The following is a 15,927-nucleotide window of genomic DNA, read 5'->3' on the forward strand; positions in this document are numbered from 1 at the left end:
GCCAGGAAAGAGCTCAGCTCATCCTAAGTCCAAAGGGCCAAGTATTTCCAACAAATAGCAGCTGATGCTGTTCCATACACAAACTTGTATCAAAGCTTCCTAAAAAGCCCGGCAAACTGGATGCAAACAGCAGCGGCCACTGAGTGGCACCTATTGTGGAACTGCAAGAAGTAGAAAAGTCAAAGTCTCAGTTCAGCGACTAAAGGATACAGGTTTGCCCCAAACCAACCACATTCTTGAAGGAACCCAATGACTCTAGGTGTTTACAATCACTGCCTTAGCTGCACCTAACACAGCAGCAGCGACAGCTCAGGGAAAAGGAGCACAGAGCACATCCCAGGCAACTTTTGGTAAAAGCAACTCATTTAGTCAAACTGATATAAGCAATACATGTGTCAAAGTTCTAACTCTTTGATTTAAGCATGATCTAGCTATCACTTTATTCCTTGAAACTAGGCTCCCCTCAGTTCCAGACGCTACTGGGAAAGAGAGGGTGTCTGATGCCTAAAATTTCAGCTTTTCATTTTCTCTGCAATGCATTCTGTATTTTAAGGTTCTTAGAAACTGACAGGACATTTCCACAAGCCAAATAGATGAGTTCAGTTACTGTTACCTGTGTTTCAAGGATTTCATAAACATTCCTAGAGCTTGACAACATCCTGGAACATTCAGGTTTGATCTTAGGCTGAGTTTATCTGTTGTGATGTATTAGTCTGTGCTGGTAGGTGAACACCCAAACCCCCTCACGCGTAGCTACAGTCACTCTTAGCTGTTCCATAGCAGATATAGGTTGCTGAGAGGCCATTAATCTTCTGATTAATGATAACTTACCTTCAAACAAGAGGAGCTGCAGCATGCCCTTTTTTTTAAAGGTTTCATTTCCTCAGACTCTGGTAGTTCTGGCCTGCAGTACGATGTGGTAAAAAGCAAACTGGACAAACCCAAGCTCGCTTTGGATATTTAATTTTTTTTTTTTTTACTTATAGCTTCATCAAAGGAGCTAAGAACAGAAAAATCTCAGGAGAGCTTCTTTCATGCAGACTCTCACCATCCCTTTTTGCAGTAGCAACTGTGCAGGCAAGAAAAATGTGTGACTCCATATTTATTTATTTTAGTTGTGCTCAGAGTTTTACAGGTAGTATCTTCCCTTTAGACCTTCTCAACAGAAATATAAAAACGTTTGAAGCCATTTCCCCATTTCCCCACTCATCTCCAATAATCAACTGAAGTGAAAAGCAGAAACATCTCTTGTTAAAAGAAAGAGCGGTGAGTTTGTGAAGGCTTGTCCCAGTCTAGAGATGGGCTTCCTGCTATGGCACAGATCTATTAGTTTGTAACTTAGAAAACCCAGTCCCCAGAGTCCTGTAACTCTCATCTACTCAACAGGAAACAAATCTCTTCTCTAGCAGGACAGGGACATTCCCGGGAGCTGACACTGTGCATGGGAAACACTTCCTTCAGCTTAAGTGAGCTGGACCTTTTTCAGAAACTCTGGGTACCCAATCTGTCTTCATGGAATGGAGAGGAGGCAGGGAACAAACTCTTCAAGGCAGAACAGACTCTTCAAGTAAGTACTGCACGTCCTGGTAGACATGCCTGTCTTAGCAGGCTGCTGTAGCATGAGGCATTTCGGTCATGGCTGTAGAGAACTGACTGTCCCAGCTCTGTCAATAGAACCACAGGTAAATTTGTTCTCTTTCCTGTGAGATGTCCCTGAGTTGCAGACCTAAAGGATCTTCCCCCCAAACACACCTCAGTGTCACTAGACCACTGAAAAAAGGAGCCGAGCCACGTCAGTAGCCTGCAGGGAAGCCACCTTTCCGGGAATCAGAGGCTGCAGCCCATCCTTCGTCTGTTCTGAGAATGGCCTGCACAACCGCACCACCGCTCACCCGTGTGGTATCGTGTTTTCTCTTCTTTAGTTGTTCTTCTATACCCTGGAACGCAGAAGTGAATGAGGACAACAGGAGAGAGAAACTGCACACGCGCCGTAGTCTGCGACCTGCATCCTCCGTGGCTACCCAAGCGTTCAGGGCCTGTATTAGGCAGATCTAAAACTACAGGTTTTTCCTCCTCTTCCCTTTGCTTTCAGGGATGCCCTGCTTTTGAAGGGGTGGGATTGAGACAATGTGGCATTTGTGGTGCTCAGAGTAGGCTACCAATAGTATTCCTGGTCTCGGAACATTCTGCCTCAGATACTCATATACCAACAGTCAGAATCACATTTGGGAATGGGGAAAAACACAGGACTTGTAGAGAGCAGGGCATCCTGCCCAGTGCAAGCAGATACCTCAGCTGTTACCTTAATAGGAAGCTTATTAAAGGAGGATCTTCTGCGTAGTTTGATGAGGAGAACTGCCTTATGTAGAAGCGTGATTTGACACTGTCCCACAAGACATCCTTGTCTCTAAATTGGACAGACATGGATTTGGCAGATGGACCACGCAGTGGATAATGAACTGGCTGGATGGCTGCACTCAAAGAGTTGTGGTCAGTGGCTCAATGTCCAAGTGGTGAACAGTGACAAGGGTCATTGTTGGCAACACAGACAGTGGGACTGAGTGCACCCTCAGCAAATTTGCTGACGACACTCAGCTGTGTTGAGTGGTCAACACATTGGAGGAAAGGGAAGCCATCCAGAGGGACCTGGACAAGCTGGAGACGTGGGCCTGTATGAACATCACGAAGTTCAACAAGGCCAAGTGCAAGGTCCTTGGGTCGGGGCAATCCCAGGCACAAACACAGGCTGGGCGGAGAATGGATTGAGAGCAGCCCTGAGGAGAAGGACTTGGGGCTGTTGGTGGATAAGAAACTCAACGTGAGCCAGTAATGTGTGCTTGCAGCCCAGAAAGTCACCCTCATCCTGGGCTGCATCAAAACAAGTGTGGCCAGCAGGGCGAGGGAGGGGATTCTACCTCTCTACTCCACTCTCATGAGACCCCATCTGGAGTACTGCATCCAGCTCTGGAGCCCCCAACATTAGAAGGATATGGGCCTGTTGGAGTCCAGAGGAGGGACAGGAAAATGATCAGAGGGCTGGAACCCCTCCACTGTGGAGACAGGCTGAGAGAGTTAGGGGTGTTCAGCCTGGAGAAGAGAAGACTCCAGGGAGACCTTAGAGCCCCTTCCAGTACCTAAAGGGGGCCTTCAGTAAAGACGGGGAGAGACTCTTTTATCAGGGCGTGTAGTGATAGGATGAGGGGTAACAGTTTTAAACTGAACGAGGGCAGATGTAGATGAAACATTAGGAAGAAGTTCTTTCCTGTGAGGGTGGTGAGACACTGGTCCAGGTTGCCCAGAGAAGCTGCGGATGCCCCATTCCTGGAAGTGTTCCAAGACCAGGCTGGATGGGGCTTTGAGCAACCTGGTCTAGTAGACAGTGCCCCTGCCCATGGCACGGGGGCTGGAACTAGATGATCTTTAAGGTCCCTTCCAACTCTATCTGTTCTACAATTCTATGACTCATAGGGAGGTTGCACAATAGGACAAGAGTTTCCTGAGAGTGACTGGATTAGACTGATGAATGTTTTGGGCCCTGATGTGGTTTGTTATTTTGCAAGTACTTTGAGGGAAACACATTGCAAGAAGCTACATACCTTCAGTTTCAGATGCAGCTCACAATTGAACGTACTAGGCTTCAAGCCCATGGGACTGGGACTAAAGGTACACTTTGAACAGCTTACTGTGACCCAGTACTTGACCTGTGCCAACCTTAATACTGCTCACCTAGGAACACTCGGAAAAGCTTAATTGTTTTCCACAAGTGCACGCCTTCCCAGTACTAGGAACCCAGCACCATACAAGAAACTCACACACCCCCCAGACTGTAGCTAGACAAACCTCCTCTATTTGCTGCTCAAGCTCCGTGATATTGGGAAACAGCTGATCGTGAATCCTGGGCTCTTCCACTGCTTTCTTCACATCATAACCAAACCACATGGAATTGATGATCGTCTGTGAGATGCAAAATACCTTAATGTCAGTTACATGTTTTCAAAGAGGCTTGACCCTTGTAGCAACATAGGCAGAGATGTCTGAAGGATGTTCACCAGAGCACATAAGTGTGGTTTCTGGTTCCTGCTGCTTTCAGTGGTTCCTCTCTTGGCTAAGCAAAACACAGGTACATTGCAGCAAGTATATTTTTAGGAGGACTCCCAGACAAAGAGACCCGTGAGTCACTAAACTTAATATAGTAAAAGGATCAGATCCTCAAACTACTGTATTTGGGTTTATGCTGCTGTGGTTAAGCTAGTGCTAGCTTAGTCAGACACGCAGCAGTCACTTCAGCAAACACACAGCTACAGCTTCCTGCTACTGTGCAACCGGTTTCCTTAAACCTGGCTCATCTCTATGTGCTTAAATTGCAGGTTGGAGCTGCTGGAAAGTGAAAATAGCCTCAGGATCAAGGGCTTAGAAAGCTGCTTGTAGTGGTTTTTATGGAGACTTCTCTGCCTCAGCCAGAAAGCAGGATCCAGCCTGGTGCTCTGCACTGCTGCGTGTGCTGGCACAGCAGACAGTTTTCTCCTGCAGTCACTTTTGGTCTAACTGGGCCTTTGAGTGGCTGCCACAGCTGCTCACAGAGAGCCTGCCTGTCAGATGGCCTGACACCATGCTTGGCCTAAGTTCTTATTTAGCTTCTCTGTGTGGCTTTCAAAGTTTAGGAATTTGGATGGGAATGACTCTAAATTCGATAAAGAGACTAGTTCATGGAGATCTAGAGAACAGAAATCAAAGCTAAACTGAAGTTACAAATCTTCTGCAAGTAGTAAAAACAAACTTGCCAAAGGAAAAGACCTGGAGTCACTGAAAGAAGTTATTTAAGAGACCCTTTGTAGCTCTGTCAGGAGTTGGTGCTGGAGGTCTGGCCCACAGAAGGCCAGACAGGAACCTCCCTTCAAGCCCCGAGCATACAGCAGGGAGCCACAACCATGGTCACATCACAGGTGGAGACTTGAGCCCTTACCCCAAACTCCGCCTCTTCCCCACCTTGTTTTTGTCTCAGCCTTGTCCCCAGTTTGCCCATATCATCACGTACCAGTGCTGTTGCTGTAGTTATTTTTGTTCCTCCAGAAGCACCAACCACCATCCTGACCTTTTTCGTTTTATCCACCAAGATGGAGGGGCACATAGAGGACATCGGCTGTTTACCTGTTGGGGACACAGATACAAGAGAGGCTCAGCTTTCGACCTGCAGCTTACAAACTGCCACGTCCCGCTCCACGTCTAAACCCAGAGCCTCAGTATCCACCTTCCTGACTCAGCTCATGTGTCCTGTTCAGCCCTCGAGGATCCCACAACCCCCTGTACCCATCTCCTTCTTGCTTCTGGAATGCAAAGCTTAACCCTGGTCTTTCACAGAGGCTGAAGGTGCCTTCCTCCACAGTCCTGTCCCAGCTGGGGATGTGAGGCAGCTGCCTTCGGTACATCATGGGATTTCCCTTCCTGTCCTTTCACTTCCCTGTCCCCCTCCAAAGCGTGAGGTACAGGAGGGTAGCAGAATCCCAGCCTGCTTTAGCAGCAGTGAGGTGGGCCTGCAGGAAGCAGTGGTGGAGCAGGCAGGTTGCTTGGGTTAGGTGTGTATGTGAACTAGGTCTATCCAGAGCTGCCCCACAGCTCCTACGGCAGTGTAGGGAGAAGGCTGGACAGTGCCATCTAACACTTTGCAGTCGGCTCCTGCTGCTGCTTCCCTCTTAAATCAGTTCAAGAAATCTTCTGCAGCCTTAAGTAATTTCATTTGACATGTACTGAGCTCCCTGGGAAAGGATTTCTGGTTGTTGGAAGGAGCCACATGCAAGAGTTTTTCTTTAGACAGTCTCTCCTCCTTCAAGGTGCACCGGGGTGGCTGGTTGTGTGTTTTTGGCAGGGATGCCTTATTTTCATCCCTGTCCTCTTCAGAAAGCCCCAGATCTGTGCCCGATCACAGACATGCTGCAGCCTACCTTGCGGACACCACAGGGTTAGTATGCAAGATACAGCCAAAAGACTGAGTCAGGAATGTAGTTTACAGCTACCTGGTGCTATGAAATTTGCTGGAGAAGGAGGGATCCCAAATCCATTGATTATGTAAGGTGAGCTGAAGTCATCCATCTCGTCATTAAATATGATTCCACTCACGTTGGATCGCACATCAGAGCCAAAGCTAGAGAAAACAAGTTGGTGCAGACATGTTAAAACCAGAGCAAGTCCAGGAGGAGCTTCAAGTGAATTACTGCAGTGTGAAACCTGGCATTTGATTGGAGTAACTCTCCACTCCCTCCTGTTGTAAAGGACATTCTGTCACCCCTTGGGGGAAGGAAGCGGTTTATATCCTGAGCGCACAGCTACACAAAGAGGATAGGCAGCCCAGAGCCCCGCTGTTGGGCTCACCTGCAGGGACCCCACGGGGAAAATCAGCACAGCAGCTAAATACAACCAGCTCCCCTTCCAGACAGGCAGTACTGCACTCCATTCAGAGGCAGCACAGCTCAAAGGCTGGCACATTTGGGAGTGACTGGGGTTTTGCTTAGATATGTCAAGCTGGAGACATTTTCTGTGGACAAAAAGGCCCTTCACCCCCTGCTTCAGGCCATATGCACAGAACACAGCTCTGCCTGACAGCCAAACACTGCACTTCCAGGCCAGCTGTATTAGCTCAAATTCCTTCCAGAAGCCTGGGAAATCAGAGCCAGCAGCAATACCACTGCTTATGAGAAGATACAGATGCAGTGAATGTTTTATTGGTGGGTGAACTCAACATCAGAGAGGACACATCTTGTCCTCTGACCCAACCACACAGTTAGGAACTGACCTGCAAGCTCAGCAGAAGTGCCCATAAACTCATCACTACCCAGCCAGAGAGATGACCGCTCAGTGAAGTTTTATACCAACCACAGAACCACCACTAGGAAGATGGCAAAGGCCTACATGGAAGTAATGTCTGAGCTCATACTATTGGTTGATGGTGCTGGTGGCGGACACAGCACTGCCATCATCAGCCACAATGGAGAGGTGGGATGTACCGGCATTATCTCCAGTGTAATATACTGGCTCATAGTAGTCAACTGGATGTGAGGTGTTGTCTGTGATTTTCCTCCGGAGACTATCCGCAAAGAACTCGGACGTCATGTTTCTGATCGCCTGTCAGAGAAATCCAATGTAGTTACTCAGCAGATTAAGTTTAAGAGACATGCAGTTATGAGGCTGATATCCAATACTTCAGATCACAGAAGAACGGCAAATCCCAGCAGTGAGGCTATAGTTTTCCAGCAGGGGCTTTCCTCCTTCTTGAAAGACGGACATTGTACCCAAGAGCATTTTAAGCAGTCACGGAAGCAGCTGTTACAGTGCACCCCTTTGTGTAGGAAGTTAATCAGCATCCATTATTGTAGAGCTACGGGAAGCTGTCCTCACACTGCTGCAAGGCGTGGGCAGGCAGTGTTACATGGGCTCCAGAGGTGAGAGGAAAGGGATGGGGTTGAGAGGACCAGGCCAAGGCAAGCTCTGATCATTGCTCTGTAAGTTGCAAATTTGTGTCCATCAAGCCAGGCTGGGCTCAGATCCTGCTGCTTTTGCAGAGTCACAGAAGTGAAAGCACAAAGTAAGAAGTTGGGAAAAGCAGGGTTCCTGCCTCACCCCTTCCCATCCGTTGGTCCATTTACTACAGACAGGACTGTGGTTAGAGAGCCACAAGGATGCTGGGAGTACAATCTAGTGAATAAGGCTCCAAACACTATGAAAACAGGGAGGATTAGCCCTAAATATACTCAAACACTCCTGGTGAATTGAGGATTTTGCTTTTCCTTAGAGCAGGAAGGTTTCCTCCATTTATATCCCCCACAGCTCAGCCACGAGTCACATAGGACTTCACTTTTTGATTCAGAGATATTTCAGTGCCTGTCAATAGCAGGTGGCACAGAGCATCCCTGACAAAGTTTAGTCACCCAAAAACTGTAAGCCATGTTCCAGTCAACCTTGGTGTTGCAGAAAGAAAAGGCTTTTGCCAGGTACCTCTGTAATGTTGACAAATTTTGGATCTCCCAGTAAAGTCCTCTTGGCGTAGGCAAAGCGAAAGGCCTCCACAATGCGGTGGTAAGTCAGACCTTTCTCCTCCATGGTTTTGATGCTGTCAGCAGAGAAATTATATCCTAGCAACAGAAGACAAACGATTGTGAACACAAAGGAAAGTACATGATCAATGGACTGCTAATAAACCCATGTCAAATGGTACAATCTTGAAGCCCAATCTCTACAGAGATACAGTCACTGGACTGTCCTAATTTCCACATGGAGAACACAGGAGCTCTGGTAGCTTTGAGCACTGTGGAAGTCACCAGCAGGATTTGTACTTGCAGAGGTGTTTTCCAAAGAAGCCTCAAGTACAAATTAGTTTCCACCCATGCAGGTATCGGGAAAGTGCCACAATCAGGAGCACTTTTTCTTCTCGTACCTGTAGTTCAAGTAGGAAGGTGACATCCCTAAGTTTACAGCAGAAAAGGAATTTTTCCACATCTCTGATCCTTCCTGGGGTCTCAGACTTCTCACCTGCTGGACGGCTATCAAGGAAGGCCCAGCTCCCCAAATCAAAAAGGCATTGTCTTTGGAGACCTCCTAGCTCCTGCTGCCTGTAAGGCACTGCTCAGGGGCACTCTCACCTTTCAGTATGTTGAAAATGAGGGCTAGCACTGGGCCACTTAGGGGGGCACTAGGCGTGTAGAGGGTAAACTCCCCAAGTGTGACCTCTATGGGGTCTTCGATCACTGTTGCATTGTAGTCCCGCAGGTCATCCAGTGTAACAATGCCCCCTGGAAAAGAGAAGGAAACCATAGATGTGGCTTTATGTGATCTGGTGGGAAGCGGAGGTAATAGTCCATCACCATGCATCACAGCAAGGACAGGAGGGAACACAGACAAATCCAGGAAGTTGCAAGGTAAAGAAAGGAAAGATGGGTGCACAGGAGATGAATTTATTCCTTGATAGATCCAGCTGAGGTTCAGATAGCCTAAGCTTGAAGTTGGGCTGATTTACAGCCAAAAAATCTGGTGATCCATCTTTTTTTTTTTTTTTTTTTTTTTTTTTTTTTTACAAAAGACACCAGCAATGTCAGGTAACAATGTCGTTAAGAGTCCTGTTTACAGGAGGCGGATGTGGCTTTTGATTGTAGATGCTTTGTGCTACCCCACAAGCAGAATAATTTGTATGTTCTATTGTCTTTCTTATCAGAAGGGGGAAGACAGTAATAAACCATCACAAATAAAGCCAGTAAATGACTCACACGAGGTTGACTGAAGTAGCCAATGCCAGCTAGTAAGGACAGGATACTACCACCATCTAGTGGCATCGAGAGATTAAACAAGCTCCGAGTTTACAGTACCACGTACGTAATGTTTTAGGTAGAAACTTGTTGGATTCAGGCTCTGTAAACAGCACGTATCTACTAAGCTCTATCCAGAAATGCATAGACTTGCTAGACTACATGGTACAGGAATGCACAGCATATACTATCCATTTCTAAGTTTCAAATGCATCCATTAAACCGCTAATGGCTTCTCTTGGGTGTCCTGTTGCCACAGATCTCAGAAGTGGCATTTCAGGCAGCAGGCTTGACACACGTCCAAGGCTTCTGCAGGTCACCAGCTCCTCCCTGGATGCTGAGCTGCAGCAGTCAGGTCACTCACGCTGTTTTGGACAGATGTCCTGTTTCTCACCTACACTGCGGATGTCATCGATGATCTGTTTTGCCAGGCTTCCTGTGTAAAAGGCATCTGCTCCTTCATTGGCTATGGTCTCGTATGTGTTGGCTAGTTTAGGCATCTTGATGATATCGCCCTCATGCAGAATTTTCCCTCCTCTGCAGAACACTTCACTAACAGAGAAAGCAGATTGAGAAGATCAGATCTAAGAGACAAGTTCAAAACTGTGTACCTGTACCAGCTGTCACAGTATTTGAGTGTTCCTACTAGAGGCTTCTTGGAGAGATGAGAAACTGTCTGAGCCATGCTCCAGGGGCCCTGATATCTTTCACTGGGACATAAAAGTGAACAGTGGTTTCTGACCTGGCATTCCACATTGCTCAGAATTTGCTCAGCAAAGCTTGCACGAAGGAGTGTCCGTATTTTTCACCAAGGGAGGCCACCCTCCCTAATGGCCCATGGGGCCAACAACTGCCTCAAGATGCCCAGGAAGGGCCATATCCTTGAACTCAGGCAGTTCCGTTCAGAGCACAGACTATGAAGCTATGAGGCTCAAAGCTTCCAGTGAGTCCAGGAGAATGCATTTTGAACCCTGTTTGTCAGAACATCGAGGTAGACAGTTTCCTGTCTAGCTCCCTCATCATGGATCATGAATGTGCTGATGTGGACCTGCCAGATGGAAGTACAGGAGATAGGCCCAGGCTGTACATCCCAGTTGGATTTGAAACCAACCTGCAGCTCACAGAGATTTTAAGGAGAAGAGAGGATTAAGCATGATCTTCAGTGGGGCTGGACATAGAAACTAAGGGTTTGACTGTAAGAAGAAATAGAGGAGCATTTAAACCCCTTCATGTTCATAGTCACTGCCAGAAGTGGATGGTCAGAGGCAGTGTTTCAGGAAGGTTGACTGCAGAGTAAGAGATGACCTGAATTCCCACTGTCTGACAGCAGATGAGATGTTCAGGGAGATTCTGCAATTGCCCCAAATGCAGGCAAGATTAGCTGGTGCACTTACAGCATGAGGAAAAGCTGGGGATTCAGAAAATACATTGCCATCTGACAGATTTATCCCAGCAGGTATTCCACCTTTGCTCAGACAAATGGGCTTAAAAAGCAGAATTTATCTCCTTTTAAAGGTCAGGACTGAACATTGCTAAAATTGGCCACATGATTTAGCACCTTCAGGTAGCTGGAATAACATCAGCAGGTACAGTGAGTACAGACGCTGGAGGGGAGGCGCAGTCCTCACAGACTCTACATTACACAAATACAGAGACTTTTCAGCTAGGATGCAGTTACCCCAAATCTCTCTGCACAGAACAGCCACTGCTCTACCTACCACAGTGAAGGATTGCTTTCAATTGCCTCCTCTTTTGATTTGATGGCTGCTGCAAGGCCTTTCCCAATAGGAAATCCTTCTCTTGCCAACTTGATGCTGGGCTGAAACAGTTCTTTCCATGCCAGTTTGCCATGACGTTTGTGAGCCAGTTCATACCCGCGGATTTCTCCTGGAACAGCAATGGACAGTCCTCCTGGAGCAGATAAGGAATGTATTAGTCTTCCATAGCAAGGAAAGCAACCAATTAGTGGAGTAGGAGGTAGAGCAGGCTTCTCTGTCAGCCCTGTTTTTAGGCAGGGATTATGTATACTATGAGCAGCTCAGCTTGTGCGTATGACGCTAACAGAATTATTCTCTGACATTTATGCCTACATGTTCTGGACTGTTGAAACACCTCTGTCCTCTTGCTGGTAACTCAAGTTTTTGGGTCACTTTCCCTCAGTAGGCTCTGTACCAGAGAAAAGTTGCTCAGAACACAGAAGCTGTCATAGCTGCCTGCAGTTTCCAGTCCCTCAGAGGAGAGCACACTACATAAGAGGACACAGACTGTGCATATACTTAAGCCAAAAACTTTGTTGCAGCATTGTAACTACAATTACAATAGACTGATTACTACATTGCACAGTGATGCAGCAGTTTGCTTCAATCCTGTTTTTACTGGCAACTCCCAGAAGTCCAAAACACTTCTCAAACCCCCTCTAAGATGCTGTTCCTCCTTGGTTACTGGAATGACCATGAAGAGAATTAGTTAGTATTTCTTTCTATTTTTGATTAGAAAATACTTCCCTGAAAGGAAATTACTACTACTTCTCTGAAGCCCATCAGTTGAAGCCACACAAAAGGTATTCAGGGAGGACACTTGAACTGACAAGAACTAAGTTGATCCACAAAGATTTATTCAAAGAGGTGGAAAGGAAAGATGGCAAATACGGAACAGGCCATACTCAGTGCTTTGGATTCACCTGCGTTTTCATGAAGTGAAAAGCAGAAAATGCTGAGGGGACCAACTAGTTTGAAGGACATTATTTTTAGCTTCCTTGTCAGGATGGAGTTTGCAGACTGTGTAAAGTAGAGGACATTTCTAGGTGAGAAACCCTGTAGATATGCAAGAACCTAACCATAAGAAGTGTTCTTAATTTAGATATGTTAGTAGCAGCTAATGTTGGAGCTATGTGGTCCCCTCAAAGCAGTGAAACAGCCTTTGCCATACCTTTCAGAGACAGCTGTGTGTTGTTCCCAAACATGTCCTCCGATGCATTTTTTGGAGCCACCTCTCTTGCATTAATGATTTCCACTTTTCCTTTAATGACAGAGCAAGGAAGATTAAGTTTAGCTCCGGACTCAACAAACAGGCATGGTCTCTGATGAAGAAGTCTGATGAATGTGAGCCAGTTTCTTGGCAATTATTTTGAGGACAGCATGTTACCCCAGAGGCTGAGAGAGTCAGTCTTTTGCCTTCACTCAGGTAGTATAGATCACCTGCTTTAGATAAACAGTTCTCAAACTATTCCAAATGTGTATGGCCCTGTCCCTTACCTGTGCTGCTGTAGATGGTAAAGAAGAGGCCCCCTCCAATGCCCATGCTGTGAGCATTCATGAGTCCTACACAAAGCAGAGCTGCAATCGCAGCATCCACTGCTGATCCACCTTGCTGAAGAATGTCCCTGTGCAGCAGAAGAGAAGGCATTGTATGGTGACATGTTACAGTGTCTCAGCTACCTGTGAGCAGTGGATTGGATTCATCTGGTCAGAGCAGCTATAACAGACTCTCTAACGCACATTTGTCCACACCCAGACTATAGGTTCCTCAGGAACAGGAAGTTTTGAGCTTCTGTCACCTTAGAGAACAGATCCTAATGGCCTAGATGCAGACCAGATCAGCCTTCATCAGGGACATATCCAAACTAGCTTGAAAACACCGTGTCAAAGTACATGGGGGGACAGGCATCCCAGACACATTCATTACATGTGAGAAATGACAACTCTGAGGAGCCTGAAATCTGAAGCACTTGCATCTAGAACGGGAGGACAGCTTGATAAATGGTTTTTAAAAGGAGTTTGAAAAGCATCTCTTGTTCCCATATTTCACCCATCTAGGGAATCTTTGCCTGCTACATTGTCTTTGAACAACTGCAGTAACATTGGTCAGGGATGGTAAAATCCCAGGTTTTATTATGGTCTCCTCTTTCTACAGGAAGGTTGGAGATTATCTGTGCTGGGCAACTGCCAGGCTTGCACCTGAACATCAGGGAAACAACAGTTTTGTCTTGCGCAAGAGCTGTCAGAGCTAATGAGAGTCACAGCACAATTAGCAGGTACCTTCCAATTATTGAGCACTGCCCCGCGTCTGTAGCCACAGCCGCCCTCTTGTAAGTGTGTGTGTCCCCTGAGTCAGAGCGCAGCCCAAAGAAGAGTCCCAGGAACAGGATGAGCCCCAGCAGGGCTGCAGTCAGGATTCCGACCACCACACAGCACTTCTTCATGTTCCTGTGGGAAGAGAGAGGATTGTCAGCCTTGCTGCTTCTGGGGCACATGGGAACTAGGAAGCAGAGGATCAGGCACAAGAGCAGTCTTTTCATCTACCTTCTTTCATACCCTCTGTTTCCCCCTCTGACTCACAGCAGCCAACAGCTTTGCACTTGGAAGGGCAGTTTGGGAAGGATGGGCCAGGGAAGGTGTGAGCCCAATTCTGGCCTTGACAGTTACATCAGGGTGATGTCCTGTTTTGAAGTGAAGTAGAATATGAAGAGGAGAGGGGATGTTCAAGATGCCTTTTTACTGTTTCCTTTCAGTAGTGACAGAACTACTGATTGCTATTTGTGATTTTATGCTCTGAGGATTTTAGATGCTCAGCAAGCATTTAAGTCACTGCTCTGCTTGGGAGGACAGGGGGCCAGTGTCAGACTGGATTTGATCTAGCTCCCAAATCAAGTCAGTAATACCAATCAGAGACTTTTAACCAGATTCCCCCCTCCAACAAACGCTGTCAGTCTGTTTGCCTCCTTTGTAACATGATGGAGTCAAGGACTGCATCCTGCCCACACCCCTGAGGCAGGCTGGCTTTGCCAGGTGAGCAGCCACGTGTGTTGACCTCTTCCTCCCTACTTCATAGCCACATGGTGAGGCTGTATATATAACTTCTTCCCATCTTTACAGCTCTTGCTTTTTAGCAGGTTTCCATGAGTTCTGAACTGTGGGCAGTGAACAGCTTCCTCCTTCCCTGAACCTCTCACAGAGAGAATCTCCCAGATATTTCCTCACTCGGATTCATATCAAGACCTTTTCTATGGGTACTATTGGTACCATTTCTCTATGTCCTTACAATCTCTGTGCAGAACAACCACTCTAACTCAAAGCTTTTATCAGCTTCCCCTTTACCCATTACTGCCATCCTATTTGCAGTGTGATCTACTTCAGTGAGCACCCCAGGGACTCCTGGAGGCCCTTTGGTAACAGCTCTGAAGCGTTAAAAGTACCAGCAATGAAAAGCCCCCAAACCAGCAGCTGTTACTTGGGTAAGAATCTGCCTTATAGCAGGTAGGTAACCTCATACACCAAAACAGCAGCAGATTCCTAGGTGAGAAGGGAAATCCAAGGAGCAGAACATAATTGGTGTTAGTCATGATTCACATCATCTTCAGAGGAAATTTTTTAAAAAACATTTAACTTCATACAATCTGCTTTTAAATACCATGTCTGTGAAGGAATCTCTGTCCAAAAGGTTCTCAGTGACCAGAGCAAAACACATCTTAGTCATTAGCAAGCAACCTTGACCAAAGCTATTTGGCACACCCCAGTGTGAGCACAGCACCCCCTCGTGTTCAGGGACCTTGGCCAGAGCACCTTTCCAAGGAGCTTCCTGCTTCTAGAGGGTGATGGCCAGTACTCATGTCTCCGAGTTTCCCAGTCCTGCACATGGCTGCTCTTGGGGCGCACAGGGTTACACAACTCATCTGTGAGCGAGCATAGGACACCAAGGAGCTCTCCGGTAAGCACATTCCGGATACACAACAGAATGAATTGAAAGCTATTGAGGGGATGGAGAGTCACTACCAGCTTGTTGGGACTGACAGTTCACAAAATACAGTTTGAACAGCTACTCTTAGATCCATTTCCTTTCCCATTACAGGATTGTTCCAGAAAAAAAGACCTAAATTCATCATATTGCCTTCAGGGACTAACTTCCCCCTGTGTAGTGCAGCTTTGGGTTTCCACCATGACTACTGTACAATAATAGATAGCGAAGATGCCCTTTACCTTACAAAAGCATCTGCCATCCTCAGAGACAAGCCAATCCCTGGCATTGTGGGTGAAGAGTGGATGTTCAACCCCAAAGTTGAACCAACTTGGTTCAACCCCACCCTCTGTGGATGTTCAACAGCCCAAAGTAGAGCAAACTCCAGCAGTCAGAGCAGCACTCGGTGACTTGCAGCAGCAGCACACGCAAGACTGGGGAGCACCGAGCGTGCCAGCACTGAGCTAACTAGAGGAAACGGGCCAGGCCAGCCAAATCAAAAAACTTTCCTGAGGGAGGAGATTAGCAAGCACTGCCCCCTCAACCTCACCCCCACTCCTGTTATTTAAATTAGGAGATACACATTTGCTATCCAAGTCCTGTATCTGCAAGTCTCAGTCTGAGCACTAAAGATGTCCATCTCCGAGTAAACCAGCTCAAACTGGGGTGTAAATCTACTGTATGTGCTGTTCTGTAAACAAATGTCAACTGAGGGCAGTAAAAGGTAAATGGATGAAACCTCTGTCCAGGTTCTAGAACTTGATTTACACTCAACTACTTTTAAAAGAGACCAGTGGCATGTTTGCAGAGCAATGACTGAGCAGGGAAACAGAGAAGCCATTATGTCCCCAACAATAGCTCACACACAGCCTCAGAGTTTAAAGACAGTTTTGTTTGTTGGCAG

General features: G+C 46.9%; 1 protein-coding gene across 1 annotated transcript; it reads right to left on the reverse strand.

Moving 5' to 3' along the window:
• Positions 1 to 1,793: 1,793 nt before the first annotated feature.
• Positions 1,794 to 15,554, reverse strand: GGT1 (gamma-glutamyltransferase 1). Its single transcript, XM_074159475.1, has 14 exons — positions 15,361 to 15,554; positions 15,266 to 15,325; positions 13,328 to 13,495; positions 12,545 to 12,672; positions 12,219 to 12,308; positions 11,009 to 11,201; positions 9,685 to 9,842; positions 8,631 to 8,780; positions 7,987 to 8,123; positions 6,929 to 7,116; positions 6,012 to 6,139; positions 5,036 to 5,148; positions 3,841 to 3,954; positions 1,794 to 1,937 (listed from the first exon to the last, which is right to left on the reverse strand). The coding sequence occupies exons 2-14, from the start codon at positions 15,310 to 15,312 to the stop codon at positions 1,794 to 1,796; spliced, it is 1,758 nt and encodes a 585-aa protein (XP_074015576.1). The 5' UTR covers positions 15,313 to 15,325; positions 15,361 to 15,554.
• Positions 15,555 to 15,927: the final 373 nt, after the last annotated feature.

This window comes from Numenius arquata, chromosome 16 (genome assembly GCF_964106895.1).
Source record: "Numenius arquata chromosome 16, bNumArq3.hap1.1, whole genome shotgun sequence".
Taxonomy (NCBI): Eukaryota; Metazoa; Chordata; class Aves; order Charadriiformes; family Scolopacidae; genus Numenius; species Numenius arquata.